Raw genomic sequence first — 15,505 nt, forward strand, 5'->3', positions numbered from 1 at the left:
AGCCCTCCTTCGGGTCCCAGGCGTCCTCGGTGCCCAGAAACAGGCCCCGCCCCAGCCACGCCCACCCCGGGCTCCATGGCAACCGCGGAGCGCAATCCCAGCCTCATCCCCGCCCCTCCGGGCCCGGGCTGACCCATTAGCTTTAGGAGGAGTCCCAAGAAGGTCAGGAGATGTAGGATTTTGATTTAACGCCTGTGAAATATTCTGCTCTTATTTCTACATATTTGTCACTGCTTGATGTGTTTTTTCCCCCTTTTACCGTTGTTATTGTCAAAACAGCGGAGGATCTCACCTTCTCTTCCGGGAAACTCCCTCCGAGGCCCGGCCGGCGAATGGTTCGCGTCGCTAGAGAGGATCATGGTCGGCGCTGATTGGCGCACCGGCGGGGGCGTGCGCGTGACGTAACTCGCAGGGGGCGGGCCCCCGCGCAGGGGGGCGGGGAGGCGGGCAAGATGGCGCCCGGCGAGTGACTCGCCCCGGACCCCACCATCCGCAGTTGAGACCCCCCGGGGCGGGGGGGGGTACTGCCTCCAGAGCCGCCCTTCCTCCTCGCCCCCGCCCCCGGAGGTCCCTTCCTTCCCCTCACTACTCCACATCTGGGGGGGGGGCGGGCCCGGCGGGCCCCGGTGCCTGGGACACCATGTCGGACTCTGAGGAGGAGAGCCAGGACCGGCAACTGAAAATCGTCGTGTTGGGGGACGGCACCTCCGGGAAGGTCAGTCCTCGCAGCGGGCCGCCGTCCCGGGCCTGGAGGGACCCCGGCGCGGTCTGGCGTTGCCCCGTGACCCCGATCTCCCGAGCCTGATCTCTCGGCGTGCCCGGGAACGGGACTCGAAGCAGCGTCCGGCGAAAGCGCACGCGATGTGGCCGCCTCCCCGCCTCCGTTTAAAAAAAAAAAAAGGAAAAAAATCCACCCCGCTTCCCGGCTGTGCCCGAGTCTCACCTCCTCCCTTAGGCTGGTAAAGATGTGGGCCAGCGTCGCCTCCTCGGGGGGCCTTCCCGCCCTAGCCCTACCAACGGTCGAGGGTCAGCTCCTGACCTCGCTACTGCCCCTTTCGGCCCCCTGGACCGTGCCCATTGCACCAATTGCAAGATGCACCCATTGCACGGTGCATCTGTTGCACCCATTGCACTGTGCACCACTTGCACGATGTATCTATTTATTATACATCCGTTGTACCCATTGCACGGTGCACCCATTGCGCCGTGCCTCCCCCACTGTTGGGCTCTGCACTCCCTAGGTGGGAACTGGGGCGTCCTCACTGGCCTGACCCCTGGAGGGCATTTACTCACCTGATTGTGTCCCCTCTGCAAGGTGACCCGGGGCAGGGTTCACCACTAAGGGCCTTTGAAAGGCTGAGCCGCGCAGACACACAGAAATCTGCCAGGACGCGGCGGGCACCCTGTAAATGCTCCCTCGCTCGTCTCCGCGCCCAGCGCAGCACCTGATGCATGTGCACTCAATGAGCAGAAGTGCATTGAGGGAGCATATATGCACTGATGGAGTAGATATGCATTGATATGCATTGATGAGCCTTGAGCCGGGCGCAGGGGGAGTCCTTGCCATTAACTAACCCCGCTGTGATGGCTGATGGAGGTGTGAATGAATGGATGCTAAAATAGCCGTGCCAGCCAGCCAGATCTTTGACTCCCAACAGAGAGTTCGGGAGCCGGGGCCTGTGGGATTCCAAAAGTGGACTAAACCTTGCCTGGTACTTGCTTGGGAGAGACCCCCTAATCCCACCCCCAAGGGGTCTGTGACCCACCCCCTAAATGAAGGGACGCGCCTGGGTAGAAGGCCTTCCCACCCGTCGTTTCTGGCACATGGTGCTCAAGTTCTGTCTCCCTTCTGCTCTCCAAAGGGAGAATTCAGCGCCAGCGCCTTTGAAACTGAAGTCTCACTGGTCTTCAGAAACGCAGGTTATTATATCTCCTGCCCCCAGTTTTCCCGTTTTCCAGTCGTTCCTAAAGTGTGGACCGGGGTTTCTGCGGTGACAGCATCTCTCTGCATCCTGTCTGGCGCTGCAAGATTGCCCCCGCCTGCAGCCCTCAGATTTGCATTTTTAGGGCCCCTTGGAAAGATGTCATTCACATGCCGTGCTTGGAAAATTCTGTTCCCTTCTAGCTTGACTAGGATATTTTGTGACCAGATTTTTATGGAGAAATGGAATGTGCTCAGATCACCTTTAGACGTGTTGGGTAGAGCTGGGATCCCATTCCTTTGTGCAGTGAGCATTTCTCTGCAATGAGTTGTGCTGCTAACTGACCCACAGCTGCACCGCTCTGATGGCTCAGATCCATCAGCTCCTGCACAGGAGAAGGTCAGTCCCAGGGTCTCAGTGGAGGGTCAACTGTGCGTCAGGTCCACACCACGGCAATGAGAGAAAAACCTCTTGGAATGAGTGAATTGTTAGAAATCACTCAACATGGCTTCTTTTCAAGGAAAAGTTACAATTTTCTTAGCATTTAGGTTATCTTTTGAAGGCTGCTTAAGCTTTGATTTCCTAAATCATATGGATTCTTAAATGAGTTTAAAATGACAATGACAGACTGTAACACTAGTTGTTGTTATGCGCCATGGAGTCACCTGAGATTCATAGCGACCCTATGTCCAAATAGCAGGTCTGAGGCCTGCCCTGTCCAGAGCCATTCTTGCTGACTCCAGTACCACACTAACTAGTACACTTCTACAAAGACTGCAACAGTGACCATCATTCGGCACTGTATCCTAATCCTTTAAAGTTTTCCTCACCTCACTCCTGCAGGAATCATCTGCTGTTGTACATGTATTAAGTGGTATGTGATGCAGTGATTAAAGTATACTCAACTGGGATGAAAGCTTGATGGTACGAAACTTCCAGATGCTCTGGAGAGAAAGATGGGCAGTGTCTCCCGTGTCAATTACAGCCTTGAAAACCCTATGGGACAGTTAGTTCTCTTCTGACCTCCAAGGTCACCATGAGTTGACTTCATAGAACTAGAAGGGTTCTGGTATATACGTATCAGTTGAAGCTTATTCATATTTTCTATCTAGGTTACATTTGCATATTTCCCCCTCATTGCTAATTAGATCTGAATAGATGGGCTTTTTACTGTGCCTAAAGTTCTGTCCAGTGTAGGAAAAAGCCCACTTTTTTCATGTCAGTGCTGTTAAGTTCGGATGATCTTTATGCATTAAATAGTAATAATAGTGATAGTCTGATGCCCTTATTTGAATCTTCACCATCTTGATGAATAACCTGTTTTCAAACTATAATAGAAATTTCCTGATACATGTATCTGACCCTAACTTATTTTCATTTATTCGAATGGGACATATTTTCCTCTGTATTTCATTCCGCTTGCTAAATTTTGACTTCTCCCAACATTGCTTTTATGCTTTTTTTACTCTACTTTTCTTTTATGAACTTAACCTCTCTTCCCTTCTTATTTGTATTCTAGTTTAACTCCTGGCCATTTTCCTAGCATTTTTTTCTCCCAATAATACTAAATCAGGGCATTTTTATTCACTGATGAAAGCAGTGGAGAAGTTAACTGACCATTACCAGTTTCTCCAAGGAAAAAGTAGCTCCTCCCTCAGGGAACAAGTGCTTCTATTTCTTTCGTATTCTGATTCTTATTATTGATTTTTTTTACCCACTGATACTTCTCTGAATTAAAAAAATTCTATTTTTATGATATCTTCTTAGTGTTAGTAGCTATAAAATAATTAAAAATTATTTGCACCAAACAAAAAATATGGAAAGAAGGAGATAAAGTGTTTTAGATGTGTAGGATGGTGGTTCACTTGATAATTGTTTAAGAAGGGCATTTTGTACAGTGATTTGTGAGAAATTAGTGAATGTGAAAGAGGGCGTTAAATTCAAGTATTTGAAAAGAAAGGAGTTCTTGACAATGTGCCAGAAGGTATGTTAACTCATTTTAATGTGCACAATCTATACTTTTGATACTGTATTTCAATTGAAAGTGCTAGCACTTTATGCTAGGCTCAAAAGTATGAGGGTGTGGTTTGAAAATTTAGAAATGTGTTTACAGTAAAGGGTAGATTTTGCCCCCCCCACTCATTAGTGTAAAAATATTGAATTGAAAATATTAATGTGAAAAATTTCCATAAATGACACAGTTGTTCTGTGTTGCTGTGAGATCGTCTTTAGCTTTTCAAGGTGTTTCAGCTCTCCATAGAGTGCACACACTGGGCGATCTGGGGTGTGAATCATGGTAGTTAAGTTTTCTCTTAGGACTTTGACCTTTTTTGCAGATGATTTTACACATGCTTAAAAAGCTCAGTGGTTAAATTGGTGTTATGTGAATTTTCTTTTTGAATGCATGGAGGAAGTCCACTGCATTTTCATTTTGGTGTAGTGCATTTATTTGTCAATGTCTAGCAAAAACATGTTCAGATGGTAGGACTTAGTGACTGAGCACATAAGTTAGGAATTAACTGCCAGTGTTAAGTATTTAAAAATTTAAAAATTTGCAGTTACGATGCACAGATTGCCATTTATGTGAAAATACTTGTTTTGTGTCAAAAGGTCTTGTTGTTAGGAGTTGAAATTGGGCCAAGATTTCTTTAGCATTGCTGTAATTACATCTTCAATATAATAAATTATCTTGGAAATCTTATCTTTTCATTGTTTTAAAAAGCTGCCTTGTAATTTCAACTTTCAGAATTTAAAAAAAGGGCATGTCCCTTAGCTTTTAAAGTCTGTTTTGACAAATGAATGTACAAGCTTGATAAAGCTGCATCTTCTTTTTTAGAAGCTTTACCAATAAGAATAGTATACTTAAAATGTTTGAAGAGCCTTTGAGATATTGAGTTACTTCATTTATTTGAGTGATTATTTTGTTTTGATAAGAAGTGATACTCTAAAAGAAAACATCAGTGTTTCTGAATAAAACTTTTGAGTTTTTATTTTCAGAAGTGGATAAACAGCAGTTCAGGTTGTAAGATTCTTAGGACTTTTGTGCATTACAGTTCTTGGGGCTGGAAAATATTTATGTATTTTATATTAATCTTAAAAATACCAGCACTTATATTGTCAGATACATACTATCAGAGTCATTCTGGAGAATCAGTTTTATTATTTTTAATATGAAAAAAATTAGACATTTAAAAATAGATTTTGTTGTGGTAAAAAATGCACTGCTGTGTTAAGCATGCTTTCTTTAATTAGTATTTCTTCTTATTAATACTTAACCTTGGAAACAAAATTTTTATTGAACTGGCATATATGGATATAGAAGGTTTCTCATCTTTATTCATACTGTTGTAGTTTTTCCCATTGACAAACTCAAATTGTATTTTGCAGCAAGGAGAGGGTGCTTGACAATGTGGACTTAAAGAGATATAAGGGATTAGTGTGTTGTCCCCACTGAGAACATTTGGCATGTGAAATTCACCTGATCCAGTGTTAAATTCCTCTTCCCTTCACAGTGATTAGGATTGCTTAAAGTTGATTTTTGGTTTCATGGACTCATATAAATGTTAGAATTCGTAATAAGATATAGTAGTTTTGTAATATCCACATTTCTAAAACAAAGAAATTAATGTTGATATTCTGTGCATCAATTTTTGTAGACTTCTTTAGCTACGTGTTTTGCTCAAGAGACTTTTGGGAAGCAGTACAAACAAACAATAGGACTGGATTTCTTTTTGAGAAGGATAACTTTGCCAGGTAAGAGACTATAGAGTTTTAACATAGACCATTGTACAAACCTTGTAATAACAGCATAAGGCAGAATTGTGTAAAATATTTTTTTTTTCACCGCTGCTTGAAAATATATATAATCAATAAATCTAGCTTAGGGAGGTTAACTTTCATCAGCATAGACCCTGAAGGCGTATTGGCCATAGGTGTGAGAAAAAAAGTGTACACACCACCTATTCTTACCTTTCTACTTAGTCTCTAGACATTCCCCCCTCCCGCCAGTGGTAAACAATAGTTACTTATAATATTCTAAAACATTTTTTAAAAGTCAAATGCTGTACAATTGTCAACAGATACTGTATTAAGTAACTGTGAAGAGATTGGGAAGGATTATTTTGAAAATATTCTTTTGATTAGCCTCTGCTTGAGTTTTTTGTTTGAGAGAAAGTTGGAGCAGAAGTATAATGTAGCTATGGAACTTCTGTGCTCTAGTATGTGAATGCTGTTTTATGCAAGGCAGCATGAAATTGCTGGCATTTAATAGACCACTAAAATTTAGGGTCCCCAGGCACTCATAAAAATACAGTTTGAGCATTCAGGATGTTTCAGTTCACCATGCAAAGAAACTATTTAGATGCCAGTTGCAGCACATTTTGTGGGAAATACAGGGAAATAATAACAAAAAAAGAGTGGTTTCTGTTTTAAGTTAGTTTCTGAACAATTGGGGCTTTAAAAATTCTCTGTTCGTTTACTTGCAATGGTTAAATTATATATTTAAAGCATTTTATTAAAAGCAGTTTATCTTCATTGACTTTATTAACCAGCCCACCATTCATCTCTCTCTCTCTCTCTCCCCTCTGAGAAAACACATTTGAATAAAACAGTTGCAAATGTGATGTCAGATTCATGTACTGGAACATGCATTATATAGTTGAAAGAGGTTTCATAAATTTTAGTATTAAAATATGGTAACCTCTCAAGCACTCCATCTATCAGACAACTCCCATGAAAGTTTTAAAACAATGAAAACTCTTGTTAATTGGCAGATCTTCTGTGTATCTCATTAGTAACATGGTATACTTCTGTATGTTTTGTAATGATCTGTATTCTGCTACCAGTGAAAGTGCATAAGAAGATAAAGCATTAGAAAAGAATTCTCATTTTCCACTACTAAGTTTTCTTCAGTGAGCTATTTAATTAGAAACATATGCGTGTTTGGTGTGGATTTTCTTTTAATGTATTTGAAGCCGAAAATCTCATTTGTTTTTCTTATTCTTACCTATGTGAACAGGTTAATGTTGCTTTCAGAGCAGTTAGAGTCACTAGGAGAATGGCGCACAGATGATAGTGTACTATTATAATACTACAGAGTAGTGCGCAGATCATATGCATGCCACAAACTTGCTTTTCAAGATTTTTGGTGTTTTTTTAAGAATGTACGTTGTTTGTTGTATATCTAATTCTGAATGTAGTTTTAGTTATTAGCTCTTTCGTTTGTGCTTTAAATTGGTAAAACCACCAATTTTCTAATTGCAGAATTATTATTGTTTTTTAACTTTTTTGGTTGAAGTGTTTAACTAGTAATAAGCATCTAACCTACAATATTAACACTTTTCAAGCGAAGGCTGATTTTGGATGTTTTATATATGTTAGATATTTTTTACTGATTTCTTATGTTAAACATTATTACCAATTTCAAATTTTTATTTTTTTTAAAGTTGTGGTTTATAGAATATAAAAGAAAAATTATAAAACATAATGTTTTAAATTTTTGAATAAGAACGTACTTATGTTAAGGGATATAAGGAGATGGATATGCTTAATGTGACTTTAATTTTTCTGATTAAATTTTTAACTTTGATGAGCAACCTTTCAGAAGTAAATTAAATATTATTTTTAACAACAATGATTTTATGCTACTTAAAATATTAAAAGTCAAGAATAAATTAGAAATTTCAGTAAGAAAGCTTACTTTAATGCATCTTAATTTTATGTAATTAATAAGAAATAATTGAATAAATTATAAGACAGTGTATTCTTTGCGTAGTTTAGCCCTAATTAATTTTAAGTGTCAAATGTAGGATGATTAATATTTGTATCATTTAGTAAAACATTTCCGGCTACATTCCTTAATTTATTGGAGAACAGTATTATGGAGAAGTCAAACATTTCTTGGTATTCTAGTAAGTCTTCCGGCCAGTCAGATTGTCAGGGTTGTAACACCTTCTATTCATCTGTTCACATTCTCTCCATGCACATTTTCAAGGTCATTACTTCACAGATTCTCATCCATTTCAGTATACTTCATGATCCGGTATGCTGTATAGTCTGGATGCAACCACTGTGCAGCACTGACTGCTTAAAATAGTGTATCTGTTAGTCAGAGATTCTGCTGATAGAGCTTCTTAAGAGTCTTAGTCAAAATACTTTCAGGAAGCTTGTGGGTACAGTCCAGTAAACAGCGTTCTACTGTGAAAAGGATTTCTAAGTTTTCAGTACAAGAAGTGGGCAGACTTGTGTTTTTCGTTCCAGCCTGACTGTGCAGCACTTTAAGTCCGGTTAACCAAGGCACCGAGTGTACTTCACAAGGTCACTGGTAGAATCCTCTTGGTGGCTTTGATTCACACCAGAAGCAGCTCACCTTTATTTTGTCACCTCATTTATTTTATTTTGCCCCCCTCGTTACATGTTGTTCCTTACAGACAAGCAAGGGTTTTACAGCTTTTTGCTTTTAGGCTTAGGTGGTTGACAATTTCCTTAAAGTTTTTACGAGATGTTTATGTTAGATGGATTCTTGAGTTTTCACTTTTGGAGCATTGATTATGTGAATACTCTCATAAAGCTTTATGGGCATGTGATTTCGAAAATAAACTAGGAGGATACGTATGTTTATGCCTGCAAGAATAAAAATGAGTATTGATTTGAATAAAACATTTATGTGATTTTTTTTCAAAACAGAGAATGCTCATTTTATATCTTGTATGTTAAAAAAGCCTAATATTCAGATGTAGAAATTAAAAAGTTTATTTCTAGCAAGGTGAAATTAAATTACTTTGTTGAAGTTATAATTAATGAAAGGACTTTTTTCTACATTTTATCAGTGTAGTATATTAGTAGGCTGATAGTAATATGTAGCCATTTTTAGCTCTAAGTCACTTGAATCTATATATAAACAAAAATAACAATGAAAAACAAGGCTTGCTTACAAAGTATAGATTTAAAAATTATTCTCAAATGCAGGGGTATCGATTTCTCGGATAGGAGATTGAGGCTCTTAGAAGGAAGATGATCAGAATTTGGAAGCATATAATGAAAAGCATGTTCTGAATATTGTGGTTGAAGTGTTCACAGACTTTAATTTAGTTAGAACATATAATGTAGCAGTTTTTGTCATGTGCCGTCAGGTCAGAACTGACACACAGCTGACCCTCCAGTAGGTTTTCAGAGGCTGTAAAACACATGGGAGAAGAGGGTCTATTTTTCAAACATGGAGCATCTGGTGGATTCAAACTGTTTGCTTTTGGGTTGGCAGCATAGCTTTTTACCACCGGGCCACCAGAGTGCCCTATAATATAAGTGTTGTTATGTGTTGCTGATGTGGAGCTGACTCATAGCTGACCACTTTCCATGATTTCATCTTGCTGGGGTCAACAATCAACGTCCTTAGCACCAGCAGTCACGAGATCAGGAGACATACTGCATTGGGCAAGTCCGTTGGCAGGGACCTCTCCAAAATACTTAAGAGCAATGATGTCAACTTGAAGACTAAGGTGTGTCTGATTCAAGCCCTGGTCTTTTCAGTCACCTGCCATACATCTGAGAGCTGGACATTGGATACGGATGAAAGGTGAAGAATTGATGCCTTTGAGCCATGGTGCAGGGGAAGTATACTGAGTATCCAGTGGACTGCCAAAAGAACAAACAGATATGTCCTGGGAAAAGTGCCAGCGTGCTCCTTGGAGGAAAAGATGATAAAGCTCCTTCCCTCCCACTTTGGATATGTTGCTAGGAGAGGGGACGGTGGAAAGGTAGAGGCTCAGTGAAGAAGAGGAAGACCTCCAGTGAGACAAATCCATGCAGTGACTGCAGCAGTGGACTCCGATGTGTCAGAGCTGGGGAGGCCGGCACAGGACAGGACAGGGATCAGGTCTGTTGATAGGATCTCTGTGAGTCATACTTGACTTGATGGCACCTACCAACAACATAATTGACCTTCTAGTGGGTTTAAAGAGGCGGTAAATCACCTTGGGAGAGATTGCCTATCTTGTGGAGCAGCTGGTGGCTTTGAGCCATGTATATTTGGGTTGGCAATGCAGCTCCTTACCACTAGGCCAGCAGAGCTCTGTATAATGGAATTACTCTACCTAAATATCAGAACTTTAGAGAAGAAAAGGAAAGGAATAAATCTTCACATTTCTTGATGCAAGGTTAAGCAGTACGGATTATTAACTGAATAAAATGAGAATAGTCACTGTCTTTTTTTCTCAATAATTGTGTTGCCTAAAATAATACTTTATAAAAGTAAAGTTTGAAAAGAATCATAACATTTGGTAAGAGGTTGATTGGATTTTATAATTAATCATATTAATCAATGATAATGGACGATTTATCAACAAATCTGCGTTATGCGGATGACACAACCCTGCTTGCTGAAACTGAAGAGGACCTGAAGCGCCTGCTGCAGAGTGTCAAGGACTGCAGCCTACAATATGGATTGAGGCTCAATGTCAAGAAGACAAAGATTCTCACCACTGGACCAATCGGCAGCATCAGGATGGATGGTGAAGAGATTGAGATTGTACACAGCTTTAGTTTGCTTGGCTCCATAGTCAACAGTCTTGGCACCAGCAGCCAGGAAATTAAAAGGCGCATTGCCATGGGAAAGTCTGCTGTTAGGGACCTCTCCAAAGTGCTGAAGAGCAGTGGTGTCTCTCTGGAGACTAAGGTGCGTCTGATACAGGCCATAGTCTTCGCAATCACCTGTTATGCATCAGAGAGTTGGACAATGACCAAGGAGGATAGAAGGAGAACTGATGCCTTTGAGCTGTGGTGCTGGAGAAGAGTACTGAGAATACCATGGACTGCTAGGAAAACAAATAGATTTGTCCTGGAGAGGGTTAAACCAGGTGGCTCCTTGGAGGCAAGGATTCTGAGGCTCCGTCTAACTTACTTCGGACATGTAGTGAGGAGAGACCGGTCCTTGGAGAGAGACATCATGCTTGGGAGGGTGGAGGGACGGTGCAGGAGAGGAAGGCCCTCTATGAGGTGGATTGATTCAGTGACTGGGATAATTGGGATGGGAGTGTCAGAGACAGTGCGATCGGCACAGGACAGAGCGGAGTTTAGGGCTGTTGTACATAGGGTCGCTATGAGTCGCAGGCGACTCGACGGCACATAACAACAACAACAACAACAACAACAACAATGTTATAAAACAAAATATCTCTGTGTGTGAGAAACCTATGATATGTAAACCTTCACTCAAAAATTTAATAATTTTGAACAAAAAGTTGAGTATTGAGAAACAATGTAATGTAAAACAAACAGCTGCGAAGAACTTGGCAAGTTAAGTGAATAAGCAAAGCCTCTTTATCTAGGGTCATCAGAACTGTGTCATATACCTTTCGTGACCAGTTGGAATCCACTCTGCATTAACTGACATTAGTAATGGGCTAAGGTGCTCCTGGTTCAGGCCATGGTTTTCACAATTACTTGCTGTGCATCAGAGAGCTAAACAGTAACTAGAGTTGATAGAAGAATTGATGACTTTCAGTTGTAGTGCTAGAGAAGAGTGTTGAACATACCATATACCACCAAGAAAACAAACAGGTTTATGTACTGAGAGGGTGAAAGCAGTCTGCTCCTTAGAAGCAAGGATTTTTAAACTCCATCTCACATACTTAGGGCATGTGGCCAGGAGAGACCATTCCCTGAAGAAGGGACAGAGCAGGAAAAGAAAACCTTGGATGAGATGGTTTGGATTGACACAGTAGCAGGGGACTGAGAATCAGTGTGTCAGACAGTCTGGCTCATGATAGGACAGGGTTCAGAGGTGTTACACGTAGGGTCACTGTAAGTGGCAGGCCACTCAGGTGGCACCACAATGACAACAGTTCCTTTAAAATGTTTCGAATGAGGCAGTATTGTAGCAGATGAATCTTGAAAAATTTATAGTTTTAAGACCAGGCTTGTACAAATTGTTGAACAAATCTTAGTTTGTGATGTTTTGATTTTCAGATTTATAGGGCTGTAAGAATGTTGTGGTCTTTACTCTGTGAATGTTGAAAGCGTATGTATTTGGGAATGATGACGAGTAGAGCGGTAAACTTCAGTTGCTCTCATTAGAGCTAGTGAAAGATCCCTGTGTAAATCCATTCCACACTGACAGATGCAACAGACATCTGTCCAAAGAATAGAAAGACTAATGAAACCCAGTATAATTCAAAGTTTAAGGTAAAGCTCTGATGGTTAATCGAGGGTCCTTTCTTTTTCAGTTGCAAAGTAACCCTTCACCTATTTTAATGTTTTACATTGGCACTTCTTAGAAAAAAATGTACGTCTTTCATGTCTTTATCATCCCTTCTGAGAAAAAAAATTGAAAGGAGCTTGCTTTAGATAAAACAGCACAATTTTATAAGGAGAAATACTTTGAGATATTAAAAAAGTATGTGTGACATGGCCTTTGTCTTTTAGTTTAGTCATTAGTTGTTCTTCCTAAAGAGAATAGCTATCTCAAATTTTTGCATCCACCAAATATTTTGCAGAATGCACATGAGAATTTAAAAATTTACCTTGTTAGTAATTTAGCATGCTATGGCATAAAACCAAAATTTATTTCAGGTTGAATAAGAGTAAATAAAAAGAAAATACATTGAGGCCAGTCTATAAGAACAAAAAAATGAGTTATGAGCTGATGTTCTGGCTCTTGCAAATCCAGCTTAAGTTAGAGGTTCATTCTTTAGTTTGACAATGTCATTCTGATGTTTGCTTTTGACTTGTCCTCTGCAGTGTTGTGCTATAGTAAACATTTATTGAGTAAAAGTATCCAAAGAAAAGTAAGTTCAGTCATAAGAAATATATAGTGTTTACTTGATGTCAGCCTTCCCATTCTAAGTATAAAACATGCTAATATAATAACTGTGATGAGTTCATGAAGCCACCAGCAGACATTCATTAGGCGAAGTATCACTTGGAAGATGACAGAAAATGAAGAAGGGTCTATGTCATGGTGGATTCTTGCAGGTAGAAAAAGAATTTTTGGACAAAGATCAATAAACAGTTTCTCAAGAAAATATTAATTAAAGCAACTCATTAGGAGACGTTGCAGTAAAGAATGTGTTCTATGACTTTCAGAAATAACCTTATTACTTGAGAGAAGAAAAAATAGTTACATTATTTTATGAAAGCTGGGAGGCATGTAGTTATAATTTATTTCAAATGAAATGCTTTACGCAGATAGGAAGGCAGCATGATATTTAGTAATGTGCTGGGTATGTATCTTACATCACTTCTAAAGAGGGCTGTCAAATATGTGTATATTTTTAGGTTAAATATGATAACATGATATTTTTATTAAGCTTTCCATTGCTTACAAAAAGCTGTAACTCAAATAAGACTCTTTCCCTCAAGTTGAAATTTGTAAGTTTTCCGAAGAAGTGCAGCCCAGAGTGATGAGACTTTGTCTCTCAGGTATGTCCCCAGGAGGTATGTCCTTGGAGAAGGACAGATGTGGAAGGACAGATCGATACGGTGACTGCAGCAGTGGGCATAAGCACAGCTGAGATTGTGGTGATGGTGAGGGAGTCCATGCTGCTGTATGTAGGGTGACAGTGATCATGAAGACTCGATGGCATGTGACAAAAACATTGTCTTTCTGTGACTTTTAGACCCTACAGAGCTTAGAACAGAAAGCAAAATTCATGTGTGTATGGAGTGGATTAATGTGTACGTGTGTGTGTGTACTCGTATGTGCACACTTATTTTTCAAATGTTTCTTAACTCACAGCATATGCACTTTATTGTATTCTCTTCTAAAGAGCTTTCTCATTTCTGTGAAGATTTAAGAATGAAAGCTTACTTTCTTTTGATTTGAAGACAATGCAGAACGTGGTTGCTCATTGATTTAGGGTGAGGGATAACTGTAGCTCTGAATTATGGGTTCTTTGGCAAAACGCAGTTAGAAATACCTGACCATGAGAGTCTGCAGAGCAAAAGACAACTTGAGGTCAGAGTTTACAGAAGAAATGTAGTGTTTTCTGAAAATGTGTTCAGCTGTTAAATTATTATCTAATGTTGCCTTTCTCCTCTTATTAATTCTAGGAAACTTGAATGTTACTCTTCAAGTTTGGGATATAGGAGGACAGACAATAGGAGGCAAAATGTTGGATAAATATATCTATGGAGCACAGGTATGACGTGGATCCTGAGGGCTTTTCAGTGCTGAACTACGGGCCCGCTTCATTGTTTCCAAATAGATTTTTATCTGAAAGTGCAGAGACAAATTTACTATTTGTGCTCATCCTTTGCTTTATTTCCTCTCAGTTGATGTTTGGAATGATTTGGGTGAAGGAGTTGATAGGACTCTTAACTTGCATATGCTCCTTATTAAGTTACGCTGTCAACAGTTGAGTAAATGTAGTGATAAGTGACATATTCATTATTTGTTAGCGGATTTGGTTCTAGTGATGACTTTTGAAACATGTAAATGCATGAAAAAATATATGGAAAAATTTAAAAAAAGTTTAAGTTACAGAGACAAAAATACCTTAGCTATATAATTTGGTGCTGTAATTAGTTTTCCAAACATAATTCTTCACATATAATAGATATTTTCTATCAGATAACTAAGTAAAACTAATCATTGACATGTGTGCATATATGTTGTCCATACAAACAGTAATTTAACAGGATGATGCATTTTCAAAAGAGGATGTATGTTTTCTTCTGAGCAAGAAAGAGAAATTAATAAAATTCTTTGCAATTGTGTGCTTCTATAGCTACCATGTGTAAGTTTTAGAATGGAATTATTTTATAGCTAGAAAGTATGCATGGTAGTCATAGACTTTAAAAAGTTAGCTGTTTCTCATTGTTCAAACATATTCTGTGAAGAATTGTTGCCTTTTTATGCTTAGGCTGATTACTTTTGATGTAATGGCAGAGACTTTAGAAACAAATGCTCTTCTACCATTAATTGAGAAGTCCTTCTGATGAGATAGAGTGGATGGGCCACAACTAAATAGGAAACACATGTTGCTTACAGAATTCTGTAGGTAATACTTACTGACGTATTTCACTTTTTCTTCTGTTTTTGGTAATGTATAGCTTCCATGTTGTCATAAGACATTCGGGGGATAAAACTCAGAGTCCTTATTTACTTCTTTATTGGAGCTTTCTTTTTTAACGGGGGGAATAAAAACTCAGTTCTCTCACACATCATTTTGATTGTTGTTGTTAAGTGCCTCTGAGTCATCTTTGACTCATAGCAACTCCGTGTACAACAGATTGCAGTCCTGCACGGTCCTTGCGATCTCCCCTGTTCTCGAGGCCATTGTTGCAGCTACTGTCTCGATCAGGAGTCTCACTTCTCAGGGCATCCTGGCAGCACGTAGAAGCAGTTCTTTTGGCAGTCTGCAGTATACACAATATGCTTCATCAGCATCAGAATTCAAGAGCATCACTTCTTCTGTCTTCCTTACTCATTGTACAGGTTTTACCAGCATATATTGTAGTTGCATGCCGTCAAGTTTTGCATGCAGAGTACAACTTTTTTTAATTATTAAATTTTATTAGTTTTAATGAACATTTACAGAGATTTTGGGTTTTCATTCATTCATTGTTGCACTGTTTTTTCCACCCTC

General features: G+C 39.7%; 1 protein-coding gene across 2 annotated transcripts in view; it reads left to right on the plus strand.

The window, feature by feature from the left end:
• The first annotated feature begins 416 nt into the window (after positions 1-416).
• Positions 417-15,505, plus strand: part of RAB28 (RAB28, member RAS oncogene family) — a 119,687-nt gene continuing 104,598 nt past the window's right edge. For both annotated transcript variants that reach the window (XM_006884524.1, XM_006884523.1), the window contains exons 1-3: positions 417-715; positions 5,579-5,675; positions 13,968-14,056. In XM_006884524.1, coding sequence (XP_006884586.1) covers positions 641-715; positions 5,579-5,675; positions 13,968-14,056 — 261 coding nt within the window. In that variant the 5' untranslated portion in view covers positions 417-640. The remainder of the gene's footprint in view (positions 716-5,578; positions 5,676-13,967; positions 14,057-15,505) is intronic.

Source organism: Elephantulus edwardii, unplaced genomic scaffold (assembly GCF_000299155.1).
Source record: "Elephantulus edwardii isolate Elephantulus edwardi_28Jun2011 unplaced genomic scaffold, EleEdw1.0 scaffold00035, whole genome shotgun sequence".
Taxonomy (NCBI): domain Eukaryota; kingdom Metazoa; phylum Chordata; class Mammalia; order Macroscelidea; family Macroscelididae; genus Elephantulus; species Elephantulus edwardii.